General features: G+C 39.9%; 1 protein-coding gene across 1 annotated transcript; it reads left to right on the top strand.

Annotated features, from left to right (window-relative positions):
• The first annotated feature begins 17,969 nt into the window (after positions 1-17,969).
• LOC129641598 (olfactory receptor 6C2-like) lies at positions 17,970-18,905 on the top strand. Its single transcript, XM_055566270.1, has one exon. It carries the CDS (start codon positions 17,970-17,972, stop codon positions 18,903-18,905), a length of 936 nt encoding a protein of 311 aa, XP_055422245.1.
• The last annotated feature ends 368 nt before the right edge of the window (positions 18,906-19,273 follow it).

Genomic DNA, 19,273 nt, shown 5'->3' with positions numbered 1-19,273 from the left:
CAGCCACTATGGAGAACAGGGTGGAGATTCCTTAAAAAAACTGGAAATAGAACTGCCTTATGATCCAGCAATCCCACTGCTGGGCATACACACTGAGGAAACCAGAAGGGAAAGAGACACGTTTACCCCAATGTTCATCGCAGCACTGTTTATAATAGCCAGGACATGGAAGCAACCTAGATGCCCATCAGCAGATGAATGGATAAGAAAGCTGTGGTACATATACACAATGGAGTATTACTCAGCCACTAAAAAGAATACATTTGAATCAGTTCTAATGAGGTGGATGAAACTGGAGACTGTTATACAGAGTGAAGTAAGCCAGAAAGAAAAACACCAATACAGTATACTAACACATATATATGGAATTTAGAAAGATGGTAACAATAACCCTATGTACGAGACAGCAAAAGAGACACTGATGTATAGAACAGTTTTTTGGACTCTGTGGGAGAGGGAGAGGGTGGGATGATTTGGGAGAATGGCATTGAAACATGTATAATATCATGTATGAAACGAGTCGCCAGTCCAGGTTCGATGCATGATACTGGATGCTTGGGGCTGGTGCACTGGGACGACCCAGAGGGATGGTATGGGGAGGGAGGAGGGAGGAGGGTTCAGGATGGGGAGCACGGGTATACTTGTGGTGGATTCATTTCGATATTTGGCAAAACTAATACAATATTGTAAAGTTTATAAATAAAATAAAATTAAAAAAATAAAAAAAAAATAAAAGGAAAAAGAAAAAAAAAGAGTCTTTCACTGAAGTCATTCTTGCCTTGAGAACCCCATGAACAGTATGAAAAATCAAAATGATAGGATACTGAAAGAGGAACTCCCCAGGTCAGTAGTGCCCAAATTGCTACAGAGATCAGTGGAGAAATAACTCTAGAAAGAATGAAGGGATGGAGCCAAAGCAAAAACAATACCCAGCTGTGGATGTGACTGGTGATAGAAGCAATGTCCGATGATGTAAAGACCAATATTGCATAGGAACCTGGAATGTCAGGTCCATGAATCAAGGCAAATTGGAAGTGGTCAAACAGGAGATGGCAAGAGTGAACGTCGACATTCTAGGAATCAGCAAACTAAAATGGACTGGAATGGGTGAATTTAACTCAGATGACCATTATATCTACTACTGTGGGCAGGAATCCCTCAGAAGAAATGGAGTAGCCATCATGGTCAACAAAAGAGTCTGAAATGCAGTACTTGGATGCAATCTAGAAAAAAAACCAGAATGATCTCTATTTGTTTCCAAGGCAAACCATTCAATATCACAGTAATCCAAGTCTATGCCCCAACCAGTAAGGCTGAAGAAGCTGAAGTTGAACGGTTCTATGAAGACCTACAAGACCTTTTAGAGCTAACACCCCCAAAAGATGTCCTTTTCATTATAGGGGACTGGAATAAAAAAGTAGGAAGTCAAGAAACACCTGGGGTAACAGGCAAATGTGGAATGAAGCAGGACAAAGGCTAATAGAGTTTTGCCAAGAGAACACACTGGTCACAGCAAACACCCTCTTCAAACAACATAGGAGAAGACTCTACATATGGCCATCACCAGATGGTCAACATCGAAATCAGATTGATTATATTCTTTGCAGCCAAAGATGGAGAAGCTCTATACAGTCAGCAAAAACAAGACCAGGAGCTGACTGTGGCTCAGACCATGAACTCCTTATTGCCAAATCAGACTGAAATTGGAGAAAGTAGGGAAAACCACTAGACCATAGGTATGACCTAAATCAAATCCCTTATGATTATACAGTGGAAGTGAGAAATAGATTTAAGGGCCTAGATCTGATAGATACAGTGCCTGATGAACTATGGACAGAGGTTCATGACATTGTATAGGAGACAGGGATCAAGACCATCCCCATGGAAAAGAAAAGCAAAAAAGCAAAATGGCTGTCTGGGGAGGCCTTACAAATAGCTGTCAAAAGAAGAGAAGTGAAAAGCAAAGGAGAAAAGGAAAGATATAAGCATCTGAATGCATAGCTCCAAAGAAGAGAAAGGAGAGATAAGAAAGCATTCCTCAGCGATCAATGCAAAGAAATAGAGGAAAACAACAGAATGGGAAAGACTAGAGATCTCTTCAAGAAAATTAGAGATACCAAGGGAACATTTCATGCAAAGATGGGTTTGATAAAGGACAGAAATGGTATGGACCTACAAGAAGCAGAAGATATTAAGAAGAGGTGGCAAGAATACACAGAAGACTGTGCAAAAAAGATCTTCACAACCAAGATAATCACGATGGTGTGGTCACTCACCTAGAGCCAGACATCCTGGAATGTGAAGTCAACTGGGCGTTAGAAAGCATCACTATGAACAAAGCTAGTGGAGGTGATGGAATTCCAGTTGAGCTATTTCAAATCCTGGAAGATGATGGTATAAAAGTCCTGCACTCAATATGCCAGCACATTTGGAAAACTCAGCAGTGCCCACAGGACTGGAAAATGTCAGTTTTCATTCCAATCCCCAAAAAAGGCAATGCCAAAGAACGCTCAAACTACCACACAATTGCACTCATCTCAGTTCAGTTCAGTCATTCAGTCATGTCCAACTCTTTGCCACCCCATGAATCGCAGCACGCCAGGCCTCCCTGTCCATCACCAACTCCCGGAGTTCACTCAGACTCACATCCATCGAGTCAGTGATGCCATCCAGCCATCTCATCCTCTGTCGTCCCTTTCTCCTCCTGCCCCAAACCCCTCCCAGCATCAGAGTCTTTTCCAATGAGTCAACTCTTTAAAAGAGGTGGCCAAAGTACTGGAGTTTCAGCTTTAGCATCATTCCTTCCAAAGAAATCCCAGGGCTGATCTCCTTCCGAATGGACTGGTTGGATCTCCTTACAGTTCAAGGGACTCTCAAGAGTCTTCTCCAACACCACAGTTCAAAAGCATCAATTCTTAGGTGCTCAGCTTTCTTCACATTCCAACTCTCATATCCATACATGACCACTGGAAAAACCATAGTCTCACACACACACTTTACTAAGTAATGCTCAAAATTCTCCAAGCCAGGCTTCAGCAATACGTGAACTGTGAACTTCCAGGTATTCAAGCTGGTTTTAGAAAAGGCAGAGGAACCAGAGATCAAATTGCCAACATTTGCTGGATCATCAAGAAAGCCAGAGAGTTCCAGAAAAACATCTATTTCTGCTTTATTGACTATGCCAAAGCCTTTGACTGTGTGGATCACAGTAAACTGTGGAAAATTCTGAAAGAGATGGGAATACCAGACCACCTGACCTGCCTCTTGAGAAACCTGGATGCAAATCAGGAAACAACAGTTAGAACTGGACATGGAACAACAGAATGGTTTCAAATAGGAAAAGGAGTACGTCAAGGCTGTATATTGTCACCCTACTTATTTAACTTATATGCAGAGTATATCATGAGAAAAGCTGGGCTAGAAGAAGCACAAGCTGGAATCAAGATTGCTGAGAGAAATATCAATAACCTCAGATATGCAGATGACACCACCCTTATGGCAGAAAGTGAAGAGGAACTAAAAAGCCTCTTGATGAAAGTGAAAGAGGAGAGTGAAAAAGTTGGCTTAGAGCTCAACTTTCAGAAAATGAAGATCATGGCATCCGGTCCCATCACTTCATGGGAAATAGACGGGGAAACAGTGGAAACTGTCAGACTTCATTTTCTTGTGCTCCAAAACCAGTTCAGATGGTGATTACAGCCATGAAATTAAAAGACACTTACTCCTTGGAAGGAAAGTTATGACCAACCTAGATAGCATTTCAAAAGCAGAGACATTACTTTGCCTACTAAGGTCTGTCTAGTCAAGGCTATGGTTTTTCCAGTTGTCATGGATGCAAAAGTTGGACTGTGATGAAAGCTGAGCGCTGAAGAATTGAATCTTTTAAACTGTGGTGTTGGAGAAGACTCTTGAGAGTTCCTTGGACTGCAAGGAAATCCATCCAGTCCATTCGGAAGGAGATCAGTCCTGGGTGTTCATTGGAAGGACTGAGGCTAAAGCTGAAACTCCAGTACTTGGGCCACCTCATGCGAAGAGTTGACTCATTGGAAAAGACCCCTGATGCTGGGAGGGATTGGGGGCAGGAGGAAAAGGGGACAACAGAGGATGAGATGGCTGGATGGCATCATCGACTCGATGGACATGGGTTTGGGTGAACTCCGGGAGTTGGCGATGGACAGGGAGGCCTGGTGTGCTGCAATTCATGGGGTTACAAAGAGTCGACCATGACTGAGTGACTGAACTGAACTGAAGTCATCCAGGAGGTCAAGTCTTCAGAGCACGAGCTGCCCATTTCTGTTGCTTGGCCTTGCACTAACACTGTAGTCTCCTTCACCACAAGCTTGTGTCAGTAAACTGACTTTGCTGTGTGACAGGCCAGGGGTCCCAGTCTTGTTTTGGTAACAGAACCACCTACTTGACCCTAGTCAACCTCTAGAGCCAGAAATAGTAACAATCTGATGTTCTAAGACACTAAGATATGGGCTGATTTGTTGCACAGCAATTGATGAGTTGGGATTCCCTGGTGGCTCAGACGGTAAAGTGTCTGCCCACAATCTGGGAGACCGGGGTTTGATCCCTGGGTTGGGAAGAACCCCTGGAGAAGGAAATGGCAGCCCACTCCAGTACTCTTGCCTAGAAAATTCCATGGATGGAGGAGCCTGGTGGGCTACAGTCTATGTGGTCGCAAAGAGTTGGACATGACTAAACAACTTCACTTCACTTCAATTGATGACTGAAATGAGTGCAGAGAAAGAGGCACTAGAATTTTGGTGGTTTCCAGGGCTCAGGAAACCTCTTGGACTTTGAGGAGCCTGAATCCCATGCAAATTCTTTAAGCTGTATACTCTCGACTTTGCTCCTTTTAGAACATATATTTAATCTAGAAAAACACTAAAATTTAGATATATAAATATTGGAGAGAAAAATGAACCCAGTCCCATTGAAAATATATTTCATTTTCAAAGAACATGTTAAAAATGATTGGAGCCCATAGGAAATATCTATTATGGTGAGTTTCTAAAGTGGTTGTGAGGCTATTTGTTTCAGTCAGACCATTAGGAGTTTGCCATCTTGTATATTATTATGAATCCTTAAAATTACTTTGTATGCGATAATTTTAAAATCCCATTTAAAGTGTAAAGAAAATGAGGCTCATGGAATTAACAAGTTTTATGAGTGACAGATCAATGGATGGACTCCACTTTTATGCAACACCAAAGCAGTATTAATTGCAGTATGTGGTGGTAGCTCAGAGAAACACATTTCCTTCAGCAGATGATACAGTGAAGAGCTCACCTATTGAAAGTTACACAAATCGCAACAAACAGAGTAGAAATCATGACAAGGTCACAACATTTCAGAGCACTTTTCCATGGAGAAGTCCAGGACGTTCATCCACGCACACCTGCTCTGTGGTCTGGTCTTGGCCTCTATAGCTCCTGTGGTCCAGGGAGAGGTGGGTGAAGGGCAAGGAGGCACAGGAGGCACAGCTGCCCTGGTCTGGGGCTTATGTGTTTCCCCTACTTGCAAGGCTAGAGCATGCGAATCCCTGCAGGACAGGAGGAGGAGCAAAATCTCCACAAGGAAAAACTCTACAATGAAAATGAAGGAGAGCTGAAAGCAGGGAAAGACTGAAGATGAAGGAAAGTCAGATGAGGCAGCCGAGGAAGGGAAACCAGTACATGAGGAGGGGAGCAGGGTGAGGGGAAGGCAGTTGGTGAGGGGCAGCCAGATGAGGGAAAGTAAGGAAAGCACGGAGGATCTGAAGGTGAGGGAACTTCACCAGGTGAGGGCTGGTGGGAATCTGAAGCCAGCAGGGACCCAGTGTGGGCTGCCAGATGGCAGCAGGCTGAGAGTTGTGTGGCAGGAGAGCAAACAAAAAAACAGGCAGGGAAATGGGGAGTGGAGGATTCTTTGGAGCTCTCTTTAGGACTTCCAGGGGAGGCCTTTGTGCACTGAAGAGACAGTGAGAGAATATGGAGCCATGTCAAAGATTCAGGAAGAGCTAAGGACCTTCTGTTTCTGTTTTGCATATAGGGTCAATTGTATGGCTTTATTTTTATTTATTTATTTATTTTTTTAGATTTTATATATGAGTGATATCACATGAAATTTGTCTTTCTCTGTCTGGCTTACTTCACTTACTATGATAATCTCTAGGTCCATCCATGTTGCTATAAATGGCAGTATTTCATTCTTTTTTTGTGGCTGAGTAACATTCCATTGGTCTTCCCCAGTGGCTCATCGGTAAGGAATCCACCTGCAGTTCAGGAGCTGCAGGAGATGCAGGTTTGATCCCTGGGTCTCGAAGATCCCCTGGAGGAGGGTATGGCAACCCACAATAGTATTCTTGTCTGGAGAATCAATGGGGAGAGAAGCCTAGTGGGCTACAGTCCATAGGGTCACACAGGGTCAGACATGAGGGAAGCAGCTTAGCGTGCATGCATGCGTATATATACAAATAACTTTGCTATACTCCTGAAACAACATTTTAAATCAACTACACTTGAAAAAATAAAAAAACCTAAGGAAAACAGTTTTTGTTGAATAGAGAGAGACGTACAAACTCCATTCTGCTCAATGGGCTGACGGATGTCAGGGGAGTGAGGGGTAGAGGTGGGGCCAAAGGGGTTTCAGTTCTGATTTCTCTGGTGGGAATATTGCTGACTCTGCTTTCCCTGGTAGACAATTGCTGGGCCCTGTGCTCTAACCTAAGAAGATACTTTGCTTTATATGTCACTGTTGTTACCAGTGTAGCACACAGTTAACTTCTTTCACTGGGTGGGAGTGTCAGTATCTGGAAAACAGCTCAAGGATATAGTTTAAAATATTATCTATAGTCCTTGAGGAGGAACTAAAAGTCCTTGACTTTTTAAATGGCTGAACTATTATTTTGCCTTGCTTGACTGTTTTCCTTTGTTTCTGCATTTTCTCTCTCCTCTAGTTAAATTTGCTCTTGGAACTTGGGGAAGGCTGAGGAGGCTAAAGTTTTTCTACAAAGAGGCAAGCAGAGGACATGGAGGGGTGTGTGTGTGTGTGTGTGTGTGTGTGTGTGGTCTGTCCCAGAAAGGCCCCATAGGGTCTTGCTTGGTTACAATACTGCTAAATGTATTGCGGGACCACAAATTTTAAGTACATGGGATATTTCTCCTGACCGTAAGGAATATTCCAATACAGAATTAGCAAAAATAGGACAGTGGTAGTGGGTCACATGTACAAATGCATGTCCATAGGCTTCCCCAGTCCAGTTACGTAGTTATCATAAATCAGTGCAGAACAGAAGTATGAAAGCAATTACTAAACTGATTAGTAAGCTGGCAAAAGCAGCGGTGAATAAGAAAACCACCTGAAAGACTGTACAGTTAATTCTAACGAGACTGGCAGCTGATATCAGTCTTTGGTTGACACACTCTTGGTAAGTTTTGGTTATAATCAATCAGTATCCTTGGTGGCTTCCTATCTATCCTACTTTTAGTACCAGTATAGTCCATTAACCATTACCATATATCCGGCAGATCGGGTACTCTTTTGAGCATTACTTTCTCTTCTGGTCTTGTTTCCAGTCACAATAATTATGTAACCTTATGTCTGTGACACTGAAGTTCCACCATCTGGTGTCTGTTGTATTGGAATCCTATTGTCTCTATTGTCCACAGGGAGTCCAGTTCTAAAATGGCCTCTACTACTCCTTCATGAGAGTAGAGGACTCTCATGGACAGCCAACATTGAGTATTTCCGTGATGCCAATTCTCCTCTCATCAATGCATGATTTAGTGCTCTAAAGAATGTAGGATCCTTTTGGGAAATAGTCAGTTGATGCTTTCCCTAGTTTTGGATAATAAATTCTTTTATTTCTGCATCCCATCTTTTGGTTTCCTTGAATCTTTATTCCTTATTCCGACATGACAGTTTTAGCATCTCTACCTTTAAAATCTAAGTTCATTATTTTACACATTCAGAGAGTCATGCCAGCAATATCTTAACATGTCCAGGTGTCAAAGTCAAAATATTAGATCCTGAATTCCTCTTCGATATCAAAAAAGTTATCCTTATGCAGCCTTAAAATGTGCACTTCTCTCCAAATTCAACATTGTCAAGATTCATTCTCAGTTCTATCAGTCCAGCTTCTGAAATCTGTTCATTTTTGGAGATTAAATCCATTTCTTTCATAACAGAAAACTACTATGAAAAATGTGGATATTAACATAGATGGAATTCTTAGAAGATAACAAGAGGATATCATGGAAAACATCATCTCAATATGTTTGGATACTTAGAGAGTGGATAAATTCTTTGAATTAGTTATCTGTAATGTGTAACAAATTACCCCAAACATAGCAGTTTAAAACAACAGATGCCTCACAGTTTCTGTTATGTCAGGAGTCTAGGCAGAGCTTAACTGGGGCCGGGGACTCACACGGCTCTTCTAGGGATGCAATCAAAGTATTATCCAGGACTGTCTCAGCTCGAGGGTTGATTGTGAAAGGATCTGCTTCCAACTGTACTTATATGGCTATTGTGCATGTGTGTGTGTGTGTGCATGTGCGCACATGTGTGTATACTCATGGCCAGTCATGTCTGCCCCTTTGGGACCCTATGGACTGTAGCCCGCCAGGCTCTTCTGTCCATGGGATTTTCCTTGCAAGAATGCTGGGGTAAGTTGCTATTTCCTCTTCCAGGGGATCTTCCTGACCCAGAGATTGAACCTGCATCTCTTGCATAATCTTTATTGCAGGCAGGTTCTTTACCACTGAGCCACCAGGAAAGCCCCATATAACTGTTGGCAGCCCCCAAGTCTTCATTGGAAAAGACCTTGATGCTGGGAAGATTGAGGGCAAGAGGAGAAGGGGGTGACAGAGGATGAGACAGTTGGATGGCATCACTGACTCAATGGACAGGAGTCTGAGTAAACTCTGGGAGACAGTGCAGGACAGGGGATCCTGATGTGCTGCAGTTCATGGGGTTGCAAAGAGTCAGACATGACTTAGGGACTGAACAGCAACAACAGCAACCAGGACAACAACAAAGTCTTCACTTGCTTTGGCCAGAGATATCAGTCCCGTGCCACGTGGACCTCTCTACAGGATACTCACAGCATGGAAGCTGTTATCACCCAAAGTGAGGGCTTTGACAGAAAATGAAATGAGAAGAAAGCCACATACTTTTTATAACCTAATGTCAGAAGTGATATTTTCTGTTTTGTTGCAAGTCACTGTGTTTAACTCACACTTAATGAAAGGGTATTGCTTGAGTAACAGGAATTGGAGATGATGGGGAGGTGTTTTAGGGGCTACCTAAGAGTGCTTACCTCACTCTTAGCACTGATCTCAAAATAGAAAAATTGTCATAATCTATAAGGGGATGAATATGGTCAAGAAATTTCATAAAACATCCCAGGTGGTTGTTTGAAATAGCAAGTTATACCAATTATTAAGGAAACTGATAACTTACAACCTTTCCAGAGAAGAGGAGATGTATCCTAAAGTCATTGTAGCATTAGGTCAATAGCTAAACCTGATAAGGGCTGTCAAGAATAGAAAATGATAGTGATCTCTCTCTCTTAAACATACTTGCAGAAATCCTGAAAGAAGTATTAATAAACGGAGCCAGTTCTACTGAGGTGGATGAAACTGGAGCCTATTATACAGAGTGAAGTAAGCCAGAAAGAAAAACACCAATACAGTATACTAACGCATATATATGGAATTTAGAAAGATGGTAACAATAACCCTGTGTACGAGACAGCAAAAGAGACACTGATGTATAGAACAATCTTATGGACTCTGTGGGAGAGGGAGAGGGTGGAAAGATTTGGGAGAATGGCATTGAAACATGTAAAATATCATGTATGAAATGAGTTGCCAGTCCAGGTTCGATGCACGATACTGGATGCTTGGGGCTGGTGCACTGGGACGACCCAGAGGGAGGGTATGGGGAGGGAGGAGGGAAAAGGGTTCAGGATGGGGAACACATGTATACCTGTGGCGGATTCATTTTGATATTTGGCAAAACTAATACAATTATGTAAAGTTTAAAAATAAAATAAAATTAAAAATAAATTTCAACTATTATTGTTAGATGCTTGGGAATTTTTCATCTTTATGTGGTGAAATTTTATTTTTCTTTGTTGATTTTTCCATGTCTTTAAAATATCCCAATCATAATTTCAAATATACATTTTCTTTTCTTTTTAGTAATTTAAAATTAAGTAAATGATTTGTAATTTTATTATAAAGTTAAATAAAAATTTAAACTGGAAAAAAAAAGTATAGTGTAGTTCAAGCAAGATGAATTCATCCCAGAGATGCAAGTTTGGTTTAATATTTGAATATTCAAAACCTAAAAGGAAATGGATGATATTCATAGATGTAGAAAAGACATATGGTAAAATTCTGTGTCTATTCAACAATTTTTATATCTAAGCAAACCAAGAGCAGATATGCACTTTCTTGATTTCTTTAAATCAGAACCTACAGCAAATATCATAGTTAAGTATAAAATTGTAGTTTACATCTCTTTTTAACTAAATGGGAAGAAATATGTTTATCATTACTGTTAACAAATAATAAAGAATAGATTCTGATTTATAAATAGTATCTTAGTTTCTATGCTTGGATCGAATTTGTTATTATTGCATCTTATTCTCTTGAAGGACATTAATCCCATTGGTGCTGGATTGAGATTCTTTTGACAAAATGAATTATATTAGATAGATTAGAGACTTTTGAATCAGGTCTTTCAAGGACCTTCACTCCACCCCTTTTTTCCCCCTGGGAATCTGTTGCAGATGGAGGTTATAAAGGAGGTCTTTAGTGTAAAAATCTGTTTGCTTGAAAGCATCTCAATTTCTCTTTGTTTTGAATTTTTTATCTTTCAGTTCCTCAGTGTGCAGAGAAATGTTTCTTAATTTAAAAATAAGATCGTCTATGTTGTATTTTAGAAGCCAATATATGTTAGCAATGAGTGTGTATGTGTTTCTAACAGCAAGGGGCTAGTAATGCATTTAGATGCTCCTGCTGCTGCTGCTAAGTCGCTTCAGTTGTGTCCGATTCTGTGCGACCCCATAGACAGCAGCCCACCAGGCTCCACCGTCCCTGGGATTCTCCAGGCAAGAACACTGGAGTGGGTTGCCATTTCCTTCTCCAATGCATGAAAGTTAAAAGTGAAAGTGAAGTCGCTCAGTTGTGCCTGACTCTTAGCGACCCACAGACTACAGCCTACCAGGCTCCTCCATCCACGGGATTTTCCAGGCAAGAGTACTGGAGTGGGGTGCCATTGCCTTCTCCTACTGGAATGTATTTTTTGAAATGGAGATTCACTTCTGTCATCAGATGTACAGCTTCCAGACAAAACAATGAAGAATGTCAAAGGTAAGAACTGAGTATTTTATTAGTTGAGTAACTTTCCATTTGTAACTGATGGAGAAGATATTTATGTTTTATTTATATAAAACATTTTACTCTGTATGTTTTATTGTAGAAAAAGAAAAAAAATTGTACTAGTTTCAAAATTTGTCTTTGATATTTCACTAAGAAAACCACTAATTTCTGAGATTATTTCTAGAGTGATGAACTTTCATTAGCTTGAAAATATGGGTAGTTTTCACTTATGCATCATTAACTTGGTGGAGTCCCAGGTACAGGGACTAATATCTTATCTAGGGCTTCTTCTCATTTTTTGATTGGGTAATATTTTTTGGATATTGACCTCCCATGAACTGGTTATATATTTTGGAGATTAATCTCTTGCCAGTTGCTTCATTTTCAAATATTTTCTCCCATTCTGAGATTGTCTTTTCATATAGTTTATGGATTCTTTTGCTGTGCAAAAAAATTTAAGTTTAATTAGGTCCTATTTGTTCACTTTTGTTTTTATTTTCGTTACTCTAGAAGATGGATCAAAAAGGGTCTTGTGCATTTTATGTCACAGAGAGTTCTGCCTATGCTTCCCTCTAACAGTTTTGTAGTATCCAGCCTTGTGACTGATTGCTTTGATAAAAGTCTATTTGATGGGACAGTATGGTGGAGGCAAGACTGATGCAGAAAGACTAGTGAAATGGAGAGTCACTATTTGATGGGTATGGTTTCAGTTATGCAAAAAGAATATAATCTAGAGATCTGTGTGCGATATACTGCCTATAATGAGCAAGAAAGTGAAAGTGAAAGTGTTCATCGAACAGTTGTGTCTGATTCTTTGCAACCCCATGGGCTGTGGCTTAGCAGGCTCCTCTGTCCATGGGATTTTCCATGGCAAGAATACTGGTTTGGGTTGCCATTCCCTTCTCTGGGGATCTTCCCTACCCAAGGATCAAACCCAGATCTCCTGCATTGCAGATGGATGCTTTACCATCTGAGACACTTAGAGACATGGTACATTTAAAAATATAAGAGAGCAAATCTCATGTTAAGTGTACTTTGTTGCTGTTGTTCAGTAGCTCAGTTGTGTCTGACTCTTTGTGACCCCATGGACTGCAGCACGGCAGGTTTCCCTGTCCTTCACCATCTCCTGAAGCTTGCTCAAACTCATGTCCATTGAGTTCGTGATGCCATCCAACCATCTCATCCTCTGTCGTCCCGTTCTCCTCCTGCCTTCAGTCTTTCCCAGCATCATGGTCTTTTCTAATGAGTCAGCTCTTTACATCAGGCAGCCAAAGTATTGGAGCTTCAGCTTCAGCATCAGTCCTTCTGATGAATTTTTCTGCTGTATCCCTAGACACAATAGTCATTTGTGGATGTGAGAGTGGAACCGTAAAGAAAGCTGAGGGCTGAAGAATTGATGCTTTTGAACTGTGGTGTTGGAGAAGACTCTTGAGAGTCCCTCGGACAGCAAGGAGATCCAGCCAGTCAATCCTAAAAGAAATCATTCCTGAATATTCATTGGAAGGACTGATATTGAAGCTGAAGCTCCAATACTTTGGCCACCTGATGCAAAGAACTGACTCATTGGAAAAGACCCTGATGCTGGGAAAGATTGAAGGCAGGAGGAGAAGGGGACAGCAGAGGACGAGATGGTTGGATGGCATCACTAACTGGATGGACATGAATTTCAGCATGGTCCAGGAGTTGGTGATGGAGAGGGATGCCTGGTGTGCTACAGTCCATGGGGTTGCAAAGAGTTGGACACAACTGAGTGACTGAACTAAACTGATCCTTAGCAATTCATTGTGTATGTCCAAAGAATTGAGATATTTACTTGGAAAACCACAGTATTGTTCAGTAAATTTCACACTAATAAAATAATTTTATCTAATTCATTATCCACATTTCCATTTGTCACTGACACAGTAATGTAATTTTCCCTTCCTTTTGCCAAGTATCCAAACTGGATAAAATATTGCATTTATTTGTCATGATTCTTTATTCTCTTTTATTTGGAACATCATATGTGTATTTTTTTTTAAGATAGGCATTTTTGCAGAATTCAGTCTCTCTTCATCATCTTTTTCCAATAGAATTTCCTCAGTTTGATTTTCTCTGATGGTCCATCATAGTTAAGCTCAGGTTATTTATCCTTGGCAAGAGTATGAAACAGATGATATTATATTATTCTCACAGAGACAAGTCCGATCACTAGGTCTGATCATTATTCCATTTATCCATTATATAATCATTCCAGTTTCCTTGGCTATTAAATGTCTCTGAGAATATACCTTAAGACCATGCAAGTATTCTGCTTCTCAACAAAAAATACCCCTTGATTGTGCATTCTTGGCGTTTTTTGTTTGTCTGTTTCCATCTTTCAGTTCAGTTCAGTTCAGTAGCTCAGTCGTGTCTGACTCTTTGCAACCCCATGAATCGAAGCACGCCAGGTGTCTCTGTCCATCACCAACTCCCGGAGTTCACTCAGACTCATGTCCATCGAGTCGGTGATGCCATCCAGCCATCTCATCCTCTGTCGTCCCCTTCTTCTCCTGCCCCCAATCACTCCCAGCATCAGGGGTCTTTTCCAATGAGTCAACTCTTCACATGAGGTGGCCAAAGTATTGGAGTGTCAGCTTCATCATCAGTCCTTCCAATGAACACCCAGGACTGGTCCCTTTTAGGATGGACTGGTTGGATCTCCTTGGAGTCCAAGGGACTCGCAAGAGTCTTCTCCAACACCACAGTTCAAAAGCATCAATTCTTTGGCGCTCAGATTTCTTCACAGTCCAACTCTCACATCCATACATGACTACTGGAAAAACCATAGCCTTGACTAGACAGACCCTTGTTGGCAAAGTAATATCTCTGCTTTTTAATATGCTATCTAAGTTGGTCAGAATTTCCTTCCAAGGAGTAAGTGTCTTTTAATTTCATGGCTGCAATCACCATCTGCAGTGATTTTGGAGCCCAAAAAATTAAAGTCTGACACTGTTTCCACTGTTTCCCCATCTATCTGCCATGAAGTGAAGGGACTGGATGTCATGATCTTAGTTTTCTGAATGTTGAGCTTTAAGCCAACTTTTGCACTCTTCTCTTTCACTCTCATCAAGAGGCTTCTTAGTTCCTCTTAACTTTCTGCCATAAGGGTGGTGTCATCTGTATATCTGAGGTTATTGATATTTCTCCCAGCAATCTTGATTCAAGCTTGTGTTTCCTCCAGTCCAGCATTTCTCATGATGTACTCTGCATATAAGTTAAATAAGCAGGGTGACAATATACAGCCTTGATGTACTCCTTTTCCTATTTGGAACCAGTCTGTTGTTCCATGTCCAGTTCTAACTGTTGCTTACTGACCTGCATACAGATTTCTCAAGAAGCAGGTCAGGTGGTCTGGTATTCCCATCTCTTTCAGAATTTTCCACGGTTTATTGTGATCCACACAGTCAAAGGCTTTGGCATAGGCAATAAAGCAGAAATAGATGTTTTTTTGGAACTCTTTTGCTTTTCCCATGATCCAATGGATGTTGGCAATGTGATCTCTGGTTCCTCTGCCTTTTCTAAAACCAGCTTGAACATTTGGAAGTTCACGGTTCATGTATTGCTGAAATCTGTCTTGGAGAATTTTGAGCATTACTTTACTAGCATGTGAGATGAGTGCAATTGTGTGGGAGTTTGAGCATTCTTTGTCATTGCCTTTCTTTGGGATTGGAATGAAAACTGACCTTTTCCAGTCCTGTGGCCACTGCTGAGTTTTCCAAATTTGCTGGCATATTGAGTGCAGCACTTTCCCAGCATCATCTTTCAGGATTGAAATAGCTCAAGTGGAATTCCATCACCTCCACTAGCTTTGTTCTTAATGATGTTTTCATCTTTAGTGATTGCAAAAGACTGTTCCAATGCCAGCCCTCTTTCTCATCTACCAGCTTGTCCTTGGCATTCTACTATAAGCAAAAGCTTTTCCTTTTCATTGACTTTTACTTGATCCATTGATTGTTCATTTGTACAGACTCATGCATTCCAAGTTTTCAGTGGGTTATAATTCATTGTTGTATTTAATAATCCTGATCCTCAAAAGGTCTCCCATTTTCTCAATTAGACATGTTTAAGCTGACTTCTGTAGGCCTTGAGACAAGTTCCCATTTATTATCTAAGGATTTCCTTATCTTCTGGCATAATAAGATGTTACATGTTTACTTTTTACCTCCTGCACTCAGACCTAGTTGGCCAAAGTTTTAGGGAGTCCTGGTTCATTTTAATGAGACACAAATATGGACTGTAGGTGAGCTCAGTGTACTGTGGTATCTTTCTTCTCAGCCATTTTAGTTGTTTATTTAGAAATATATGGAAGCATATACACATATACTATACTACAGCATAAAAATATCCCCAGATATAAGCATACAAGAGCCTGTTGATGACAATGAAAAAGGAGAGTGAAAAAGCTGGCTTAAAACTTAACATTCAAAAAACTAAGATCATGGCATCCAGTCCCATCACTTCATGGCAAATAGATGGGGAAACAATGGAAACAGTGACAGACTTTATTTTCTTGGACTCTAAAATCATTATAGATGGTGACTGCAGCCATGAAATTAATACATACTTGCTCCTTGGAAGAAAAGTTATGACCTACATAGACAGCATATTAAAAAGCAGAGACACTACTTTGCTGACAAAGGTCCATCTAGTTAAAGTTATGGTTTTTCCAGTAGTCATGTATGGATATGAGAGTTGGACCATGAAGAGAGCTGAGCACCGAAGAACTGATGCTTCTGAACTGTGATGTTGAAGAAGACTCTTGAGAGTCCCTTGGATGGCAAGGATATCAAATCAGTCAATCCTAAAGAAAATCAGTCCTGAATATTCATTGGAAGGACTGATGCTGAAGCTGAAACTCCGATACTTTGGCCACCTGAAGTGAAGAACCGACTCATTAGAAAAGACCCTGATGCTGGGAAAGACTGAAGGCAGGAGGAGAAGGGGCCAGAGGATGAAATGGTTGTATGGCATCACTGACTCCAATGGACCTGAGTTTGCGCAAGCTCTGGGAGTTGGTGATGGACAGGGAAATCTGACATGCTGCAGTCCATGGGGTAGCAAAGAGTTGGACACAACTGAGGGACTGAATTGAACTGATCTGATGTTGGGTGCATAAATATCTATGGTTATATCCTCTTGTTGGACTGACCTTTTTATCAATATATAAACATCTTTATTTCTCATTACAGGTTTTTTTTTTTTTTCCTTAAGGTCTATTTGTCTAAGTATAGATACCCCTGCTTTCTTTTGGTTTCTACTTTCATGAAATATTGTTTTTCATCCATTCACTTTTGTGCTGTGTATGTCCTTAAATTTTTGTAGGCTTCACACAGTTGGGACTTTTTTTCTTTTTTAAGATGTATTCACCACTCTATTTTTAAACTTTAATAGTACAGTTGATTTACCACTGTGTTTTTTGATTGGAGAAATGTCCATTTACACTTAAAGTAATTGTTGATAAGTATGGATCTACTATTGCCATTTTGTTATATGCTTCTTTCTGTTTTGTAATTCTTTATTTTCTTTCTTCTTCTCTTTCTTTGTAATTGGATGATTTTTCTGTAGTGATATACTTAGATTCCTTTATCTTTTGTGTATGTATTAGAGAGTTTTGCTTTGTGTTTTCCATGAGACTTATAAAAATAGCTTTGTAGCAATATTTTTAAGATGAATAACACTTAGGTTTGAATGCATAATGAAGATCTCCATTTTACTCTTTCTGTCAAAAAAATATGTTCATAAATTTGGGTTAGGTCTTTTTTCTTTGTCATTGTATGGTTATATATCTTTTGAGGTAAAAATGGGTTGATTTTTTTTTCAAACTGCTTTCAGTTTTATATCCTCCCACTCATCTTTCTTGATATAAATTGCTTTTATTTTTGAATATTCAGATTAATGTGTTTCTAAATGTCAAAACCATATCAAAGCTATAGGAAACATTAAAATTATGATAGAAATGTTACTCCACAATGGGAAAGATTTAAAATATTATATGTGGAATACCAGAGAGAGTTTATATGCTGATGAAATTAATCTAGAGATGAGGAAGAAAATAATGAGAGAGGGAGAGATGCTACCTGAGAAACTAAATGTGTGTTAAAAAAATTTTTTTTTTGAGATTATGAGAGATTGGCATCAGAAAATAAGAAAATAACATTTATACAAAGATTATTGTCTCCTATTTACTATTATAAGGATGTTATATGGCATAGCTTATTTAACTCTCAGAATAACCCTATGATGTACTATTATCATTAAAGCCATCTTATTAAGGAAGACAGTGGGAGCACAGATCGGTTCAATGACCTTCCCAAGGTTTCTCATGCAGTAGAGGACAGAGATATGATTGAGCCCACACAAAATGCTTTTATCTTCCCTGTGGTACATTCAGTGGCTTTTGAGGGCATCATTTCATGAAAGATGAATCATCAAGGTATAGAAGGAAATGCATGTGACTGATTTAATTGTCATTTAAAGGCATCATTTGATCCTGTCTTATTTTGAAATTGTTCCTCAGATCCAATTTCTGTGACTTTCATGTGAAGATTAGACAATACTACCAAGTCAGTGATGAGAAACCATTCAGCAATAACAGCATTCATCATACTGGGTTTGACAAATGACACACAACTAGAGATTTTGATTTTTGTCTTTTTGTTGGTCACATATATGTTAAGTGTAATTGGGAATCTGACCATAATTTCTCTCATCTTTGTGGATCCTCATTTAAAAACAGCTATGTATTTTTTTCTTCAAAATTTCTCTTTCTTAGAAATCTCATTCACAACGGCCTGTGTGCCCACATACCTCTACATCATATCAAGTGGGGACAAAATGATCACCATCAATGCCTGCTTCAGCCAAATCTTTTTTATTGTCCTTTTTGCAGCTACAGAATTTTTCCTCTTGACTGTGCTGTCTTATGACCGCTACTTGGCCATCTGCAAACCCCTTCACTACATGACCATCATGAACAGCAGAGTCTGCAGGAGCCTCATTCTCTCTTGTTGGGTATCTGGCTTCTTGATTATCCTTCCACCCCTTGGCCTGAGTGTCCACCTGGAATTCTGTGACTCTTTTATTGACCATTTTTTCTGTGATGCTTTTCTAATACTGAAGAATGCATGTTCAGATACATGGTTCATAGAGCAGCTGGTTATATTCTGTGCTGTGTTGACCTTTATAGCGACCCTAGTGTGCATAGTTCTGTCCTACATATACATTATTAGGACAGTTCTAAGATTACCCTCTGCTCAGGAAAGGAAAAAAGCCTTTTCCACGTGTTCTTCCCACATGATTGTGGTTTCCATCACCTATGGCAGCTGCATATTTATGTATGTGAAACCTTCAGCTAAGGATGAAGTGGCCCTTAATAAGGGAGTTTCTCTACTGACTACATCTATTGCTCCTATGTTGAACCCTTTCATTTATACCCTGAGGAATAAACAAGTAAAGAGGTCTTTCCATGACATTCTTAAAAGGTTAATATTTTATTCAAGAAAGTAGCAGAACAGTACACCAGAAACTCTAAAGTAACATATATGTCATTGGTATGTGGATGGCAATTTGTGCCATGAGAGTGAACAAATTTGGGCAAGCATTAAAGAAAACTGAGAACATCTAAGAAAGGATCCTGAAGGGACTAACATTATGTAGCTGAGCATTTTTCTAATCCTCTGAAACTGCTAACACTTTCTATATCTGCCCAATCTGCAATTTAACAATTCCACTTAGCATTCTCAAATTCATTAGTTTTGCACATGTAACCTATTCTGGACATATCACTGCTTTTTCCTCTTTGCAATAAAATCTGTTTTGAAGTGCCTTTATTTTTCAAGAGATGTACGTAAATTTTCAGGAAATGTAAGCAGCCT

This window comes from Bubalus kerabau, chromosome 1 (genome assembly GCF_029407905.1).
Source record: "Bubalus kerabau isolate K-KA32 ecotype Philippines breed swamp buffalo chromosome 1, PCC_UOA_SB_1v2, whole genome shotgun sequence".
Lineage (NCBI taxonomy): Eukaryota > Metazoa > Chordata > Mammalia > Artiodactyla > Bovidae > Bubalus > Bubalus kerabau.
The sequence above is the reverse complement of the archived record's forward strand: the minus strand, read 5'-3'. Positions and strand labels throughout refer to the sequence as shown.

Coding starts and splice junctions, on each gene's coding strand:
- LOC129641598 (XM_055566270.1), top strand. CDS start 17,970: ATGAGAAACCATTCAGCAATAACAGCATTCATCATACTGGGTTTGACA.